General features: G+C 43.2%; 1 protein-coding gene across 3 annotated transcripts in view; it reads left to right on the top strand.

The window, feature by feature from the left end:
- The window catches only part of Cap2 (cyclase associated actin cytoskeleton regulatory protein 2), a 127,004-nt gene that overhangs the window by 78,452 nt on the left and 29,123 nt on the right, over positions 1-19,429 (top strand). For 2 of the 3 annotated variants that reach the window (XM_035441530.1, XM_035441531.1), the window contains 3 exons: positions 5,138-5,281; positions 5,602-5,687; positions 9,802-9,907. The exons of the other annotated variant lie outside the window; for it this stretch is intronic. In XM_035441530.1, the coding sequence (XP_035297421.1) occupies positions 5,138-5,281; positions 5,602-5,687; positions 9,802-9,907 (336 nt within the window). The remainder of the gene's footprint in view (positions 1-5,137; positions 5,282-5,601; positions 5,688-9,801; positions 9,908-19,429) is intronic. 3 annotated transcript variants of the gene reach the window in all.

The following is a 19,429-nucleotide window of genomic DNA, read 5'->3' on the forward strand; positions in this document are numbered from 1 at the left end:
CGGGCAGCACTTGTGGTGAAAACCTTCTGAAGCAGGGCATGCTTTCAGGAAGTAGGTCATTGAGAGCATGTCAATGAAGAGTGTTCTGGGATCCTGCCTCTCTCCCGCCTCACCATGCTTCCCCACCACCCTAAGGTGGCCCTTTGTTCAAAATGTCATCCTACCCAGCCTCCCCAGTGAAGTTCTGACTTGCCTCAAAAGCAGTGGAGCCAGCTAGCCATGGCCTTAAACCTCTGGATTCTGAGCTGAACAAACCTTTCTTCCTTTTGAGTTGTTTTCCCCAGGCATTTTGTCATGGCAACAGAAAACAGCCCAGTACAACTTACTAACAGTGTATTGATGGAGTTTGTCTGTTCATATGCTTGCTGGTTTCAACGGCTGGCATTCAATTCAAATTCATTCTTTGTTACTTTTTAAAATTATTTCAAGATTATAATATAATTATAATATTTCCCTTTTCTTTTCTCCCTCCAAACCTTCCCATATACTCCTCGCTCCTCTCCTTCAAATTCATGGCCTCTTTTTTCACTGTTACTGTATATATATATATATATTATATATTTAGGAATATATATGTATATATATGAATATATATTCCCAAGCACAGCCTATTCAGTCCATATAATGTTATGTGTATGTGTGTTTTCAGGGCTGATCTTTGACACTGACCACCACTTGATGTGCCCTTCCCTGGGGAAGGCCACCTCTTCCTTTCCCGGATTTCCTCAGTTGCCTGTAGTTCTTTGTGTAGAGTTGAGGCCTCGCGGGCTTTTTCTTGTCCAACTTGGCATGTTCGCTGCTGTCATACTTGTTCAGCTCACATTTGGGTGATGTTTGCTCATGGTGGTGAGAATTGATGGATGTAGCTTCTGATGTCACCAGGAGACACACTCTCACAGCAAACTCCCTAATCTCTGGCTCTTACAGTCTTCTTAAATGTTTTCTTTATTCTTGAGAATTGCATATGTGTACACAATGAGGTATATTTATTTCCCATTTCACTCCTTCAGCCTTCCATATTTTTCCCAATACCTCCCAGCTTCATTCCTTGTTTTAGAACCCACTGAATGCAGTTAGTGAAGCCCAGCTGTGCATGGTTGTGGAGCATTCTTTGGGTGAAGGAATCCTACCAAACTGAGCAGCCGTTATTTTAAAGACAATGATTTTCGTTTTTGAACACATATATAGTACCCCACCTACAGAGATTCTCTCCATGATGGAATTAGAATATTCTGTATTTACTTGCATTTCTCATCTATGTTTTTCCAGTGATTCCAGTGAGCAAATATTAATTTCATATTCAGAAGAAATCCTTTTACAAAATGACTTAGCTATTTTCTACTTGACATAAAACTATAAAAACAAACATGCATTCTAGGGTCTGGAGAGACAGCTTAGGGGTTAAGAGCACTGGCTGTTCATCCAGAGGACCCGAGTTCAAGTCTCAGCACCCACATGGTGGCCCATAACTGTCTGTAATTCTAGTTCCAGGGACTCCAATGCGCTCTTCTCCCCTGCAGACTCTTGCATGTATATAAGGCATATAAGCTCACATAGCTATGAATACATACACTAAAAATAAAAGATAAATAAATATTTTTAAAAGAACCTGTGTTTCAAAGGTTGACCAAATGGCTCCGAGGGAAAACCACTGAGCCAGATGACCTGAGTTTGATCTCCAGACCCACATGACAGAAGGAGAGAACTGACTCACACAAACTGTCCTTTCAAGTTCACTAGTACACACAAAATTAGTAAATAAAAATACAATTTAAATTTTTAAAAAGAACCATTGGCTCTAGAAATAACTAGCCGGCTTCCTTGCTATTCTGTGCCCATCTTTAAGGTCAAGGTCCAGTTTGTTGCATCTCTTACAGAACTGCCTGAAAGATTCAGTTTGCCTTTTTTGGGTAGTTTCTCCAAAGCTTGCTGATAAAAAAAACCCTTCCATTTTACTTTCTGCAAAACAGTCCAGTTCCTTCTGGAGCTAAATGGAGATGGAACTGATAACAGAACTCAGTTCTTCAAGTTCAGAGCCATTGTGAGGGCCATAAAGACACAGCCTGAGATAGTCTCCCAAGCACAGCCTGGCAAGGACAGCCTTGGAAATGCTGGCTGAAAACACAACCATGCACACACGCCTTTTCCGTCCCTTAGGACCATGTGGGACTCGGTCTGCTCCACAGACACCTGGGACAGAAAAGATTTGGGGGCTTCCTTCCCTTTACAGCTTGAAAATGTATTTTTCTTTCGGGAAATTGTCTTAGAAAACAGAAGCCCACAGGAAACGTGGGTTTTGGTTGTTTTGTTTTGGAGGGGACTTAAAGTCGTGTATTTGGTGTGTGAGTTCATATGTACACATGTGGGTATATTGTGAATGAAGAGCATCTTCCTTGATTACTTATTTTTTGAGCAGAGGTCTCTCATTGGACCTGGAGCTCACTAATTGCTGAGACTGGCTGGGCAATGGTGTCTGCCGTCCAACCATCCTCTCTCCTTCCCACCCTCCCAGAACAGCAATTACAGGCAAGTACAGCCACACACAGCTTTTTTAAGAATGTGGAAGCTGGAGATCCAAGCCCATGTCTTCAAGCTTGTGTGGCAAGTACTTCACAGACTGAGCTACCATCTCTCCAACCCCGAGATCTGGGTCTTGAGACCACCACCATTATACTCTAAGAAAATAAATACTCGAAAAACCAGGACACCAGGCTCAGAAGATGGCTTAGTGGATAAAGCACTCACCCGAGTACCAGGCAAGGATGAGCACCACAATTCGGATCCCCAGAACCCACATACTCCAACATGCATATACATGCATACATACAATATATACAAGCAATAAACAAAGTGGGGAGCAATGGAGGAGGACACATGACATCAACGCCAGGCCTCCACACATGCACCAGCTAATGCATCCACCCAGGCATTTGCCCGCACATACGCCAACATACATATACATGGATACATACAACATATACAAGTATATACCAATAATAATAATAATAATAATAATAATAATAATAATAATATACAGAATGCCTTTTAAATTCTCTCCTCCTTACTGGGGATTCAGCGCAATTGATAGACTGCTTGCCTAGTTTGTGCAAGGCTCTGGGTTCAGTTCTTATCAACACACACACACACACACACACACACACACACACACACACACAATCTCTTTCTCTAGTGGGAAGTACTTTTGTACGCTTAACTGACATTGATGCAATTCAACCTGTATTTATTGAGTATTCCTAACAGATGCATAATAAGCAGGTAGAAAGATGTCTAAGGTCTTCCTACATCGCCTTTCTGCTGACATAATAAGCACACTAAGCTTTGATGGAAATCACATGTTCACTCTGGTATTTTTTAGTCCAGCTATGAAAGTTTGGGATGAACTGGAGGAGATAAACCACTTTATAGCACAAACGAATCTACTGGCACAGAATGAAGGCTGAAATGTTTGTTAGCATTGGTAGAAATAGAAGTTGTTCTTTCTTCCCTTGACATTTTTTAACTGATGAAAATTCCTCACACAATTGCCAAATTAAGGCAAAAAGGAAACTTTCTCAATATTTATGATGCTCTCATCAGATAACCAATATAAAATATATTCCAGAATTCTGTGTCTTCTCAGACTTCAGTTTGTTCTTGGGATGTTAGAGATAAACAAAGTTGGTCTCAATAAATCTCTCCAACGTTGTAAATACACAGTTTCTGGTTCTTTGTCTTCTTGGGGCAAGAGGCCAGGTTCCACCAGCAATTTAGATATTCTGGCCTTTCTCAAAGGTGTCATTGCATCAATCTTATTACAGTTTAGCCAAGTGCTGAGAGGCAAACGAGGCTTTAACATGGCTGTGCCACAACTGAAGATCACTGGCCTCTGGGAAAACAAGCATACCCATTGGATCTAGTCATTGAATCTCAACTGAGAAAAAGTTCCTAGAGAGAAATATTTGCTTTCTAAAGACTAGAATTCCAAACCTGATATGGTGGTATGCACCTACAATCCCAGTTATCAAGAGGCAGAGGCAGGAGAATTTCTGCGAGTCTGAGGCTAGTATGGTCTACATAGAAAGTTCCAGGGACCCCTCCTCCCTTAAGTTGCTTCTTGGCAAGTATTTAATCACAGCAACAAGAAACATACTACTACTCTGATGTGAACAATTACATAGCTGCCATAACTATCACTTGTAATTATTGTATACCTCCCTAGGGCTAGAGGTTTAAAATATAGCATCTCCTATAACCTAGAGGCTATAGGGGTTGTTATCTTTTGTTTGTGCCAGATACAACCAAAGATCAGTTGAAGTGATTTGCTCAGGGCCCCTTGGATGGTAAGTGGCAGAGGGGAGATTTGAACCAAGGTCTTTCTAACTCCAAAGCCCTTTTGTATAGCATCTCCCTTAGGAGAAGACATAGTGAGGGGTTTACAGTCAGGAGCAGATCCTAAGAACCACTGTGGCTGAGCATCACTTCTTCCCTATGGTCTATCGCTCCTGTCCCAAAGGACTGTCCTTGGGCGTATGACACACCACTGCATCAGTGACTGTGATCACCTAGGGGATTTTCCCAGTCTTTCTACTCCTGCCCAGGCCTCCCTAAGACCAGGTAATGAGTATTTAGTGGGGAGAGATGGCAGATGGCTCCAGTGTTTAGTCAAGGTTAAAAACCATTGCTCTGAAATGTTGGTTTTTCTAAAAATGAGAGAGTTGTACAGAACTCTTCCATTTTCCTTCCTGCAAACAAGACTGAGTAAAACCCTGCTGAAAGCATCTGAACCGCTCCCATGAAGCAGGGCCATTGCTGCTTCCTTGGTGTGAATGTGCACACAGACCCCACTACGGTGTCTGGCTCCTCAGTGCCTGGAGGAAGCAGAGAACACTCATTTAGGTTTGCAAGGAAGGAGAAGGAGAGAGGGAGACTGAGAATGGAGGGATGAGTACAAGAAAGAGAGGCTTTAGGGAAGGAAAAATGTTTTATAATGCAATAAAGAAAATCACCCTCTTCTGCAAGCTGGGCACATGTTCTTTCCAAACCACTAAACCATGGCAAGCCCTGGGCGGTCCTCTCGGGCCAGTGTGCACAGAGGGTTCTGTCTGTCCACAGTAACCAACCCAATGTTTGCCTGCAGAATGAAGTGGCTGTCCTTCTGAAACCCATATCAGAGAAGATTCAAGAAATCCAGACTTTCCGAGAGAGAAACAGAGGGAGCAGCATGTTCAACCACCTCTCTGCAGTCAGCGAGAGCATCCCCGCCCTGGGGTGGATAGCTGTGGTGAGTCTACATGGAATGCTACCCTCCACCTCATCATACTTTTGGGGACCTCCAGGACCACCTTCAGGTCCCTTACCCATAGTCTGATGCACTAAAGGAGGGCTTCTTCCAGGCTGGCTATGTCAGCTTTCTCTTAACCTGTGCAAGCCCAGTGCTTCCTCCTCTGAGATGAGAAAGTGTTTCTCCAGCCTTCACAGAACACACGTTGCCTCTGATTCCCACCCATTGTCCTGTTGCTTTTCTTGCACTTCATAGAGGTATTTTCTTTCTTATCCTATTTTTTTTTCTTCTATGCTTGGGTGATGGTCCTGTTTTCTCAGTCCCCCAAACCTGGTCCTTATGTCAAGGAGATGAATGATGCTGCCACCTTTTACACTAACAGGGTCCTGAAGGACTACAAACACAGGTATGTATCTTCTTTTCCTGGCTATATTTTCAGTTGACCATTTGTCAGGCATTTGCTCCTAAAAGTTAGTCACCAATCCCTGTCCTAGTCTCATCATTGGTACACTGGGTAACCTTGAGATTAAAATCCCATATTTGAGCTTCGAACCTGTGACCCAGCACTTGAAAGGCAGACACAGAAGGATCAGAAATTCAAGGTCATCTTTGCTACATGGCAAATGTGAGGTGTGCCTGGGCCACATAAGACCATGTTTAAAAAAAATAAAATAAAAAAACAGGCTGTTGAGATGAGTCAGCAAGCTTCTTGCTACCATGCTTTGATCTGATAGCAGCTCACAAAGTAGAACCAGCTCCCACAGGTGTCCTGTGACCCCCCACGTGCACACCTTGAACTGCATTTCGGCACATATATACACACAAATTAAATGAATAAATGTAGCAAGAAAACAAAATAAAGGACTGGAGATTGCTCATTGGTTAGAAGCAATTTCTGCTCTTACAGAGGACCAAAATTGGTTGCACCCTCATGTGGCCTCTGCGGGCATCTACATAAACCTGCACATACACCTACAAAGGGGACACACATATGAGCATACATTTTTAATTTTTTAAAAAAATACATTCTAGCCAGGAATGGTGGCTCACACCTTTCATTCCAGCACTCAGGAGTCAGAGGCAGATAGATCTCTGAATTAGGGGATAGCCTAGTCTACAAAGTGAGTTCCCAAACAGCCAGGACTACACTAAGAGATCCTGTCTTGAAAAACAAACAAACAAACAAATACATTTTAAAATCCCAGTTTTGTAGGGAAAGCTACTTGGAGAGGGGCATCAAATTCCTGGATGACACACCCGTTTATAGGGAAAGCTGCCTCCATTCTCTTTCAGTGAAAACCTGTCCCCATTTGACCATATGTCACACACATCATGGATTTCTGCACTTAAAGAATGGGCCTATATGATACACCCTTTTTTCTTTCATGTTTTGAGACAGAGTCTCTTAATGTATCAAACTCATGGCTGTTCTTCCGTCTCAGCCTCCCAAGTGCTGGAATTACAGGAGTGTGCCTCCAAGTCCAGTGGGAATTTCCACTGATCGAAGTAAATATAGTAAGTGACTAAATAGAAACAAAGGGGGAGCCCAAAACTGAGGTGGGTGAGACCATGAATCAGGCAGAGGGAGGGGAGACAAAACCAGATTGAACTGAACTGAAATAGGATCTGGAAGATAGACAGCTGTTGTCTGAACAAAAGTCAACAGCTGTTGAAAGGACAGGTGAACCAAGGGGTTTTGTCTGGAGAATGAGCATGAAAATATCTGGTATCCAACAGCCTAGATAATGAATCCTAGTGAAAATGATCTGAGGTTAGAAGGAAAATACAATCAAATGGAGATAGACCACATTCTTGCACCTACACAAAACAAACTGCCCCCTTTGAGGCAGTAGGAATTGAACTCAGGACCTCCCCTGTGCTAGACAAACTACATCCCCAGCCCTCTTCACTTTTCTTCATTTTGAGACAGAATCTCACCAAGTTGCCCATGCTAGCCTTGAACTCACTCTGTAGTCCAGGCAGGTCTTCAAAGTGTGATTCTCCAGTCTCAGCCCCTTTTGTAGTTGTAACTACAAGTCCATGCCAAGTAGCCCAGCTCAGGCTTTACCCCTTGACCTCAACTTTTAATGCTAAAGATAAAATATCAGGCAGCGTCACCATGCACTTCATCAGCAGAATACCTGAAAAAGATATAATAAGCCAGAGAAATGTGGCCAGAAGTGCAGATTGGGTCATCTGGGTCCTGGTTCCTCTTGAATATCTTATACTGGTGAGCTAATGGTTATGAGGTGACTCACGTGCCCAGCATCCATCCATAGGTAGGTCCCCCAAGTTCCCCACAAGACCTTCTCTGTGTTGCCCATGTGGCAGAGCCTAGGAGAAAGCTGGAGACAGGCTGCCCTGGATTGGAACAGAAGGACTGTGGGCCATGGACTCTGCTTCTGTGCTTCCCGGCAACCAACTTGACTAGTTTCTGGCTCCTTTTTCTATATGAACAGAGCAAGTCTCTTGCTTTGGCTTTGCCAAGCTGTGGCTTCAAAACTTCCAGAGGCAATGAAAATGGAGGGAGGTTTCTCGGCTTCCATGTGTTTGGATGCTGCTCAACTAATCTCCTAGAGACTAACTTCAGATAAAAGATACCATGCAGTTATCCCTTCGTATAGTTGTTTCTAGAATTTTCTTTAAGTCAAAATAATACTGTGTTGGTTAAGTGAGAAACACATTTACATACATAGATTTGGTCTTTGTAAGTTGTTAGAATTTTCCATGCAATTATTCCTTCCTACAGCTTTTTCCGGAACGTTCTCAAGGTCAAAATAACACTTCGGTGGTTAGAAGAAAAACACATTTGTCTATACAGATCTGGCTCTCATTGGTTGCTAGAATTTGCAGTAGAGACCATGTCAAATGTAAAATCCAATATCTCTAGTGTATGTAAATTGCCATGTCTGTGTGTTGTATAAGGACACACAGAGAGATGAAAAACACATCTGCCCAGGCAGAGCATGTATGTAAACACGAATGCTAATTTACATTGACGTGAGCCTCATCCTTTTGCACCTGTGGTGCAGTTTCCTATGTCCAGAGGACTTACTAAAGGCCTCACAAAACCCTATAGAACAAGACGCTGATGAGGCAGGTCTAGGAAACTACACTCACTTTGAGGGTTCTAACCATGAAAGTGAGGCAGAGCTTCACAGATTCCAGTCATATAGCCAACAAATCTAAAACTGCAGGAGAAAACAGAGCTGAGTCATCCCCTTTGAAAAGTGATCAGGATTCCAACCCTTATACCAGTTGCTTCCTCGATGATAGCACAACTCCCGACAGACCCAACCTCACGCAAGAGAGCTTCATTATAACTCATGCTTCAGGAAGGCAAGGCCATGGGGCTGGCTTGGCAGCTGGAGCTGTGAGTGGTTGCTCACCTCTAAGCAGGTCTGGAAGCAGAGATGAAACAGGAAATAGGGGTAGATTATAGACTGGAGGGCCCACCCTACAGTGACAAATCTACAAGTAGGTGCCACCTCTTAAAGGGTGTAAAACCTCCCAAAACAATGACAGTGCCTTGGAACAACATGACTCTGTGAGGGACCTGTCCCATCCAAACCATGGTTGTCTCCCTGTTCACTTTCTCTGTTGGTATGGCTTATCTTGGTGGACTCTGGCACCCAGAACATTTCAAGGAAAACAATATGTTTTCAAGAGGTTCCTTCTATGGTTATCTTCAGATTGGTGACCTAAGTGTATCATCAAGTTTTTGCCAACTCAAAACCCAGTGTTTTCTCATTTGCTGACTACGGCTTCCTTCAAAATGGGGGGAAGGAAGTTATGGAGGCAGAAATTGCCCAAAGAAATGCAACAAAGGGGGATGGATGTGATTAAAATATGAAATTCTCAAGGAACTAATAATAATACATTTTATAAAAGAAATGCAACTGTTTGCCTATTGTAACAGGCCTCTCGATCCCGTGTGCCAACCCTCTTAAGGCAAGCTTTCAACTAGCTCCTCATTCGATAAAACAACATCTAGTCAAGAACGTCCAGTTAAGGTACTTCAGTGAGAATCACTTTAGAAGTATGGGGTCTTGCCTACTGATAAGAAAACATTTTTCTGACAATACCAACTTCCTCATCATTCGTAGTGAGTAGAAGTCTCTAGCCAATTATACTTCTGAAACCAAGTAATTCCTACATTGTTAGAAAACAAGCTAAATGGCTTTGTTTCCTCTTTTTATGCTGTTCTCACTCCTAGCAGAACTCTTTGTTTTGTATGGGAAGGAGGTCAGAAGGAATGCCCTGCTCTCCACGGTCACCTCCACTAGGAATGGTGCACATCCTGTGTCAGCTCCATGTGGCAGGCTGTGTCTCTGTCTATGTGAAGCTGAGAGCACTGGCCATCCTCCTGCCTCCCTCTGGAGCACTCAGGGCTACCCACCTTCTTGGTGTTCTCTTCCGGCCAGAGGACAATTGCCCTGGACTTGTCTCCAGATACCCAAGAATGAAATTGTATTTTCAATCCTAACTCTGCTGTCGTCTGCTCTCTTTTGTAACAAAAGTGACCTGCGCCATGTGGATTGGGTGAAGTCTTACCTCAACATCTGGAGCCAGCTTCAAGCCTACATTAAGGAGCACCACACTACAGGCCTCACTTGGAGCAAAACAGTAAGTACCAGGCCCTCTGGTGGCCTTTCACCTGAGCATCAGAAGGCAGTTGTGAAAACTCGCATTCCGTGTGGCCTAATAATCATCAGCTTTAGAAATTACCTCAGATTAAGTTAAAAGCTTTAAGAAAACAGCATTTCCTTGAGGAAACTCTGACAACCGCCTGCCTGCATGGCATGTGTTAAGAAAGCGGTTCAGCTGTCTATGATAAGGATGCAAAGGGAGTATTATCCAGCCATAAAGATGGACAAGATCGTGTCATTTGAAGGAAAAATGATGGAACTGTAATCACCATGTTAAAGGAAATAAGCTAAACCCAGAAGTACAATTCTCTCCTGTTTTCAAACTACATGATAAACTGAGGAAAACGTAATGAAACCTATGAGCTTATACAATGCTAAGAAGAAAATTAATGGAAAACTAACACAGTAGATCCCACAGCCATTAACATTAGCTGGGTGGTGATTATGTGGAGACCAGCCCATCACTTACCATAGAGGGCTCAACCCAAGCACAAGAATTTACAAGCACCAAGATGCTGTTAAGAAGCAGGAATTAAAGGGAACATGAGCTTTGAAAATGGGCATAGTTATCAATAAAATATCAATTAGAAGTTCTGAATATTTATTTTGATATAGCAAAGTTTATTGAACATCTTTTTCATTAACAAGATCATCCTGGTGTGTGTGTGTGTGTGGGTGTGTGTGTGTGTGTGTGGGTGTGTGTGTGTGTGTGTGTGTGTGTGTGTGTGTGTGTGGTTTTTGGTTTGTTTTTTTTGTTTTGTTTTGGGGGGTTTTTTGCGGGGGGCGTTGCTTGTTTGGGTTTTGTACCTTGGTTTTTGGTCAGCGGAGAGTTGAGACAGTGCCTCCTACCTTCCAGGTTGGCCTGGGTAACCTTAGATGACCTTCAACTTCTCATTCCCCTGCCTCAACCTCCTGAGTGCTTGGATCAGAGGCCTTTGCTACCATGCTCAGTTCATGTAGTGCTGGGAATTGAACTCAGGGTCTCATGCATGCTAGACAAACATTGCACCAATCAGACCACACCTCCCACTCAATCCTAGCACTTTGGCCCTGCCTTAGCAATGGGGGTGAGCCCAGCTTATGTGTGTTCCTGCTTAAGTTACATACGGAAACCACGGAGGCCCTGGCCTCCTCTCTAGCCTTGTTTCGGCTCTTTCCTAACTCACTGAACATTGCAGCAATCTCTGGCTGCCTTATCATCCTGAGTATATTCAACGCTTAAATCAGTAGTTCTCAGCCTGTGGGTCGTGACCCCTTGGGGTCAAACAGGCTTTTCACAGTATGTAAGACCTTTTACATACTAGCTATTTACCTTACAATTCATAATAGTAGCAAAATTACAGTTATGAACTAGCAACGAAAATAATTTTCTGGCTGGGGGTCACCACAACATGAGGAACTGTATTAAGGGGTCGCAGCATGAGGAAGGTTGAGAACCACTGGCTTAGCTAAACACCAAGAAACCGCTGTTCCCGAATTTGATGTTCTCACACTGTTTTGCCTCAATTGCAGCATCCTGAATGGATATTGTGCTTATAACCTTAGGTTCCAGACGTAGACAACCTTTCATCTTCCCCTTGGCTCAATCGAACATCACAACTTCGAAAGACATCTCTTGCTCTTTGCCAGCTCCCGCTCAAGGGTGATATTTCTCCTCTGTGCTTGTTTTGTTTCTTGAGTATACCTTAGCTAGTGCAGTTACGTTCTCTGTCCTCATCCGCTTAGGACATCTTCTCTGTGTCCAGCTCCTGACTTAGTGCTCAGAGTGTGTGCTCTGCAACTGGTATCATGTATACACAATGTGTATTCTGGGACCATCGGGACCTTCCTGGCCTCCTGGAGTCTCTCTACTTACTTTCCATGGAAAGCCCCTTCCATTAGAAATGAACATTCCCTTTAAATAGCCAACGCTTTAACCAGAGAAAAATGAAGGGACACATGTGTGAATTCCATCCGAAAAGTCCCACTGACAGCTGTACTGCAGGACACAGCCCTCAGTGAGTACAGAGGGCAGCAGGCTCAGTACTGAGGTGACTGTCATTTCCAAGTTTTCAGTGCAGTGTGGGGTTCCTCCAAGTGTTCCCCAACGGGTACAAAAATGTTATCAGTGACATTCCTCCAGATGGATGTCATTGGGTTTCCAACTTTGCCTCTCCTACCCCACAACATTGAAATGAACCATACAAAACACAGTTAAGTTGGTTATTTTCCTTCTACCTCCAACATGATGATGTGGACATCAGATTTCATGCATTTCTAAATGGTTTTAAGAAGGAGGGGATGTGTGGAAGGGGTAAGTGTTTTGTAGACTGATTAGAATTCTTCATCTGTTTCAAATGAAAGACTGTTTTGTTATAAATCTGTGTATCATAAAAGGGGACTGTCACATCTTGGCCATGAGGATAAGCCTCTGTTGGAGAATAGTAAGCTGAAGATTAGGAGTCCTTGGATCCATTATTGTTTTCTGGTAGACAAGTATAAAAGGAATGACAACCCACTTGTGAAAAAGAATGTCAACAGATGCTAATTCTCTGAGACTCATAAAAAAATGGTTAGAAAACTTCTTTTAAATGGTTTCAATACCCTTAATACCACATATAAAGCTAGACAGTCGTTTCTATGAACATAAAAGAGAATATCTTATTATTAATGAGAGAAAAATATGGAAGTGTTTTCCTTTGTTCTAGAATGAACACTCACTGTATTGTGTTCATTAAAAATATGTGCTTCTAGAGACTGGAGATGTAGCTCGACGGAACAGCACTTGCCTAGCATGTATGAGGTGTGGGTTCATTCCCTATTATTGGGGGGTAGGGAAGAAGCTATGCTCCGTGCCAGGAACTTTCCAAGTTTTTATTGCAACTAAAGAAGAAATACACTTTATAGATTCATACTGCATGCATCCAACTAAAATGAGTTTCACAAACTTTCTTTTTCTTAGCATCTACAATGTACTCGGATAGCTTTCCCTTTATGTGGATCCTGATAAAGCTCCTGCTGAATGAAACTCACAGTCTATAAATCCACCACATCCCACTTTTTAAAATGCAATGTCATAAGACATGCGTTATATATTTACACAAAATATAAGCAATCCCTAGAGCAAATAGGGCCTCACAGATTGCCATACTAAAAACAGCTATTGTTTATTAAGCATATGGTTTTAAGCCAAGGGCAAGTTCTGTTTGAAAGAGTAAATGTGGGTGCTTGCTATGCACACACTTTAGCACCCAGCCACCCTCCCGGCCCTATGCTACTTCTTCAATGCTGTGGTGAAATGATAGTTGTAACCAGATAGTTACAATAGAAAAGTGCTCATTCAGAATCACACATGTACAGTCTTTTGAAAAGCTTCCAGATTGATGCATAGAGCCACGATTTTTCCTGATTTTTATCCTTGTCTAAAGTTTGAGGGGGAAGCCATTAAAAAGTATAAGGTTGGAGAGATCGGCTGTGGTTAAGAGCACCTATTGTTCTTGCAGACAGCCCAAATTTAATTCCCACCACCCACACAGTGGCTCACAACCATCCATAATCACAGTTCCAGAAGGATCTGACGCTCCCTTCTGACTCCCAAGGAGGGCACCAGGCACTCGGTGTGATGCACAGACATCTATAAGAACAAAATTCTTATACACACAAGATAAAAGGTCTCTTTAAAGTATATTCTAAAAGTTACACTTTTTAATTTGAAAATTCAATTTCTACCTGAAATTATTAAAAACTGTTTAAGATCCTAAGTACAATCTATTGCACCAGTCAAACTAATTTCTCCTCACTTGCTAGTCCAACAACATGCCAGCAAAATGAATATTACTGGGAAAACCAGAATCATAGTTCTTGCAGAGAGATAGGACTATTAGAATTATATGATCAAATGGTCCTTGGGAACAAAAAAATAACATGAAGCCTTCGTTTATTTATCTACTGATCACAAATATGCAAAAATATCTGTGTTCATGAGAAGATAAGGATCAGAAAGACTGGAAAGAGACATGGTGCTGCTGTAAAACACCACAAAACTCAGGCTTTTGCTTTTTACTCTGGGGGGGGGGCAGTTAGAGGACAACTCTAGGGAGTCAGTTCTCCTCTGTCACCATGGGTCCAGGAATTCAACACAAGTCATCAGATTTGCATGGCAAGTGTCTTTACCCCCTGAGCCATCCCACCAGCCGACTGCATCTCCACAGACACAGCCCACTGCAGTATTGCACATACTACACAAAATTATGGATATGCAATACCTCAGGCATCTTGAGTAATTGTTTTCTTCCATTTCCAAGTTGAATTTTGACCTTTAGTATACCACTAAAGAGCCTGAGTTCTTCCCCTGGAGCACTGTGCCAATAAATACCCATCCCACCTCCAAGATAGCAGTTGGGACTGAATCTTCCAGTTGCCCCCTCCTAACCTTGGCCTTCAGAGTACAGCTGTGCCAGGCAGCTGCTGCTCCACCTGTCCATTTGTCACTGAGAAATGTGGGACTCTGAGAGCTGGGATTGTTTGGGACAGCAGTTGGGGAGGCAGTGAGTGTGTGCGCACAAGTGTGCTGGGGTGGGCAGTGAGTGTGCACACAAGTGTGCTGGGGTGGGCAGTGAGTGTGTGCACAAGCGTGCTGAGGTGGGAGCAGAAGCATTTGGGTCTTCAGAGGAAGCCTCCATACAGTCATCTTTCTGTATCTCTTATTACATTTACTTTGGTCAATGGAATCTTGTCATTTCTCTTGGCTTTTCCTCAACACAAAGCCATCATGTGACCTAGCAGCAGTCAAACCAGATCGATTTGAGTTTTCAGTTAGTTTCCTTCTTCCAGAGTCTTTTCATGTTGATTTGTGTTGTTTCTTCTGGGCTATGGCTCAGACAGGTTTTGTTGACTTAAGTTGATCTTTTGGCACAAACCTGATAGAGGCACCAACATCTGCCAGCCCCAGGAAGTTGGATAGATTTGTTAGGAACCACTAGCAAGGCCTTCAAATCAGGTGCCTGAGGCTGAGACTAGAAGCCTGGTTCCCACACTTGTAATTACGCAGATGACTGAACTTTTTCTGTGAATTGTCTAGATCTTCCCAAGAATTCCATAAACAACATCAGTTAGTAGGCTGAGCTTATTGACACTCTGGTCTGGAGCTGGTGGATGCATTTCTGCCCTTTTGTGTATTCTAAATTACTTTAGCTTTAGAAACAGGCTCAGTTGTCTGCAAAGTAAAATAAAGCCACATGGATGGATGTGTAAAGACTTATGCAATGGTTTTAATAAATCTTTGGATTTGTCATTGATGGTGGTGGTGGTGGTATTTTAGACAGTGTCTCATGCAGCCTGTGCTGGCCTCTCTATGGAGCTGATACTAACCTTGAACTCCTGATCTTCTTGCTTCCACCACCCAAGTACTGGGATTTCAGGCACTTGCCACAACACTTAGCTGTGATACAGTTCTCTCTCTCTCTCTCTCTCTCTCTCTCTCTCTCTCTCTCTCTCTCTGTGTGTGTGTGTGTGTGTGTGTGTGTGTGTGTGTGTGTGTGTGTGAGAGAGAGAGAGAGAGAGAGAGACAGAGAGAGACAGAGAGACAGAGACAGAGAGAGACAGAGACAGAGAGACAGACAAAGAGTATGAGTGGAGGCACACCAGGGTCATGCCATTCAGGCAGTACAGAGGACAACTATTTAGAGTCAGTTCTCTCCTTCCCCTTCTACATGGGTTCCAGGGATCAAACTCAAGTCATTAGACTTGCACTGTTCAGCCCCAAGTGCCTCTACTTTCCAGACCATCTCATCCGCCCACAATCTGGTTTTTAACGTTAACTATGTGAGTCTTAAACATCTTCCCTGTAGGTCAATTGACATTCATCAGAAGCTCCCATAAACAATCAAGAAAATGCAAGTTGTGGGTTAAAAAGATAACGATGGAAGGTTTCTTTCCCAATGCAAGCCATTTAGCATCATTTCTTTCCTCCTGGGTAGCCATTTTCCTTTCAACCCATTTTTCAATATAAAGCCAAACGTCCATTAACAAAGCAGTAGCCTAACCCTTCACTTGTGATCCAATTAAAATCTGCCAGAGGGCATCCTGACTTGTTATAAATAATGTAGGCTCCACAGCGTGTTGTTAAATATGTATGTCATGTGAGTTGCAGGTCTTCTGGCCTCTCTGGTCCCCTCTTGATTTTTACAGAGCTGGTCCCAACTTTCTATTTCTAAGTTTCATTTAGAGCTTGTGTAACCCTGTCCCCGGTATACTAGTCACAGGGAGTGGCCGGGTGTCTCCCCTCACAGTAGCTCTAGCCAGTACATCTGCCCACAGCTGCTTTAAATAGACTCCCTTGCTCTTGACCCTCCAGCTCCCTTTGGGGTCCTTGGGCAGCCAACCACAGACAGTTCGATGGCTTACGATGACTCAGCTTAAGATTTTGTTATGGCCATTATTTGCTGTTTTCAATTATGCTTATTTATTTAGCATGTGTGCACGTGCATGCATATGCATGTCACAGCCAGATGTGGAACTGAGAGAATAAAATACAGGAGCTAGTTCTCCCCTTCCGCCACGTGGGTCCCTAGATGGAACTCAGGTGGGCAGGTACCTTCATCTGATGAGCCATTTCATTGGCTCATTTTTTGTTTTGTTTTCTGATACAGTCAAGTGTCTCTCCCTGGCTAACTTTGAACTCGTTGTGTAAACAAGGCTGGCCTGGAACTTTGGGTAATCCTCCTGCCTCTGCCTCCTGAGTGCATAGGCATGAGCCACTACACCTATCTCAAATGTTTCTGTGGTTTGGGTTTTGTTTTTTGGTGATGGTGGGGGGGATTGTTGTGAGTCAAGCACTCTCCCACTGAGCTGTGTCCCGAGCCTCCAACAATCGTTTTTGAATTGTAGCTTGGTGCAAAAGCAGTAGACATCTGAACTTTATGTTGTGAATTTGGATCATAAGGAGACATCCACCCCATCTGCACTGTGCTATGGGGCTAAACTCAGGGCATCCAATGTGCTTGCACATAGAATCTTTCAACCTGCACTGAGTCTGCCCAGGTGTTCTCCATCGTAAGGCAGGGAACCTCTAAGGCAGCTGGATGAGCGCCATGTTAATCAAAGTGGGCGTGCACAGATGAAGGCAAGCTGGGAATGGCTGTGCTGGCTTCAAAGAGACCACTAGGCTAATCCAACATTCCTGAGGCACCCACTGTGCCCCAAGTTCTGAGAAAGCTGCTAAAAATACTGACAGGTTAATGACATGGCAGGCATAGGTTGTCACCTGCTGAAACTCATACACTACCTGCAGAGATGATGTGTGACAGATGTGTCTGCATACCCTAGAAAGAGACCACACCAGACCAAAGGAATAACTGAACCACCTAAGTTCAACTTGGTGAACCAATGAGTTTTTGTTGGTATTATTAACAGACACATGGGTGAGGAGTTACAGGAGAGCAGCACATTGCCCAAAGCCCATCCCATATTAACTCAGTGCCCATCCCAACTCAGGTGGCAGCTCACAGAAGCTTCAGCCCAGAGCTCTATGTACAACTTGCAGACGGCTCGCCAGGTCTAAGAATCACCTCTCTCTACTAGGCTGGTGAGATCCCCTCTCCTAGAAGTTAGGAGCTCCTTCTGTAAAGTGGGGAGGAGCCTTCCAAGATCTTGCAAGTTTTCACACTCTCAGATGTTTTGCTTAACCCCCCCCCCCCCGCCAGAGTCTCTGTGTCTCCCCTCCTTCCTAGAGGGGATGCCTCAATTCAGAGGAAACTGCTATACAAGACCACACAGGCAACACAGAATGCCAGTCCAGGGTGAGAACCTTCTAAGGACAAACCCAAAGCACAAGGCTTATTAGACAGGAAAATAGACAGGTCCCTACCATCTAATAGTCAGTGTGGTTTTGTGCCTTCCCTCCATGATGGGCTGTGATCCCATTAAATTGAGAGACCCCCGTGTGTGATTTATTTGGGAGCTGGGTGGTGAGCCCCTCAAAAAGCCAAAAGAGTAAAACCTAAAACAACACTAGTGACCTTCAGGGAGGGGAGTCAAAAAGTGGGGGGAGGGGTTCCAGGTTGGGAGAGAGGGTAGACACAACTTTGTAGAGCTGAGGGGTCAAGTTTTCACTTAATGATCTCTTGATTATCTTCGAACCAGTTGTCTAAGTTGATAGATTGCTGCTTAGGTCTAGATTCAGTGTCTGCTTGGAAGTTTGAAGATCAATGTATGTTAGTATGGATGTATTTTAACCCATGACAGATCTTCAGTAGACCATATGTTTGTCCACCACAGTCACACAGCCTGTTTCAAGTATTATGAGCAAAACTATGGAGCTTTGAGTTCTGGGTTTATAGCTGTTTCTATTATCTTAAAAATACCTTTGAGTTTCAGTGTTGATAAGAATGCATAAATATTTTAGAGTATTTGTCTCTCTCCATAAATCAGAATAGTAGTAGCTTTTAAAACTGCCTGATTTAATAGTAAAGATTATTTTGTTTACTAGGAAATTTTCACAACCAAGAACTCAAAGTCTCTAAGTTCAAGGGGTCAGAAGTTAATTCTAATTCCTAACTTATTTGAGCCGTTATCCTGGGAATATTTTAGTAAGGCATATTCAGTTACAATTCCATAATTTGAGGTGGGCACAGTGGAACATATCTGTAATCTCCACACTCTGGTGGCTGAGGCAAGAGGATTGCTGCAAGTGTGAGGCCAGCCCGAGTAGCATAGCAAGACTCTGTCACAAGAATAAATTTATTTTTATTTTATATGCATTGGTGTTTTGCCTGCATGTGTGTCTGTGTGAGGATGTCAGACCTCCTGGAACTAGAGTTACAAACAGTTGTGAGCTACCATGTAGGTGCTGAGAATTGAACCCAGGTCATCTGGAAGAGCAAGCAGGCAGTGCTCTAATCATTCAACTGTCTCTCCAGCCCCAACAGAATTATGTTTATAGTATGTCTCAAAAATAAATTAAATAATGTTAAATAATGCCATAGTGTGACTAGGGATGTCTTATCATTCACTCTTTCACATTCTGCAAGACTATCAGAAGCTTGTGGGTTAAGGAAGTGGCCAGGAGAAAGTGTCCTCCACTGCAGATTTGAATGTGCTTATTTGTTCATTTTCTGTTGCTATAATAAAACACTCCAAGCTGGGTACCTTATAAGTAAAAAAGCGTTCTTTAGCTCACGGTTTTGGAGACTGGAAGCCCAAGGTTGGGAAGCCCTGTCTGGATTCTGGTGATAGCAGGAGAGATGTTGTTATGATGGGAGTGACATAACAGAAGAGATGATGTCATTATAATAGGAGTGACATAGCAGGAGAGATGATGACATCATAATGGGAGTGACATAGCAGGAGAGATGATGTCATCATAATGGGAGTGACATAGCAGGAGAGATGACATCATCATAATGGGAGTGACAGCAGGAGAGATGATGTCATCATAATGGGAGTGACATAGCAGGAGAGATGATGACATCATAATGGGAGTGACAGCAGGAGAGATGATGTCATCATAATGGGAGTGGCA

This window comes from Cricetulus griseus, chromosome 3 (genome assembly GCF_003668045.3).
Source record: "Cricetulus griseus strain 17A/GY chromosome 3, alternate assembly CriGri-PICRH-1.0, whole genome shotgun sequence".
NCBI lineage: Eukaryota > Metazoa > Chordata > Mammalia > Rodentia > Cricetidae > Cricetulus > Cricetulus griseus.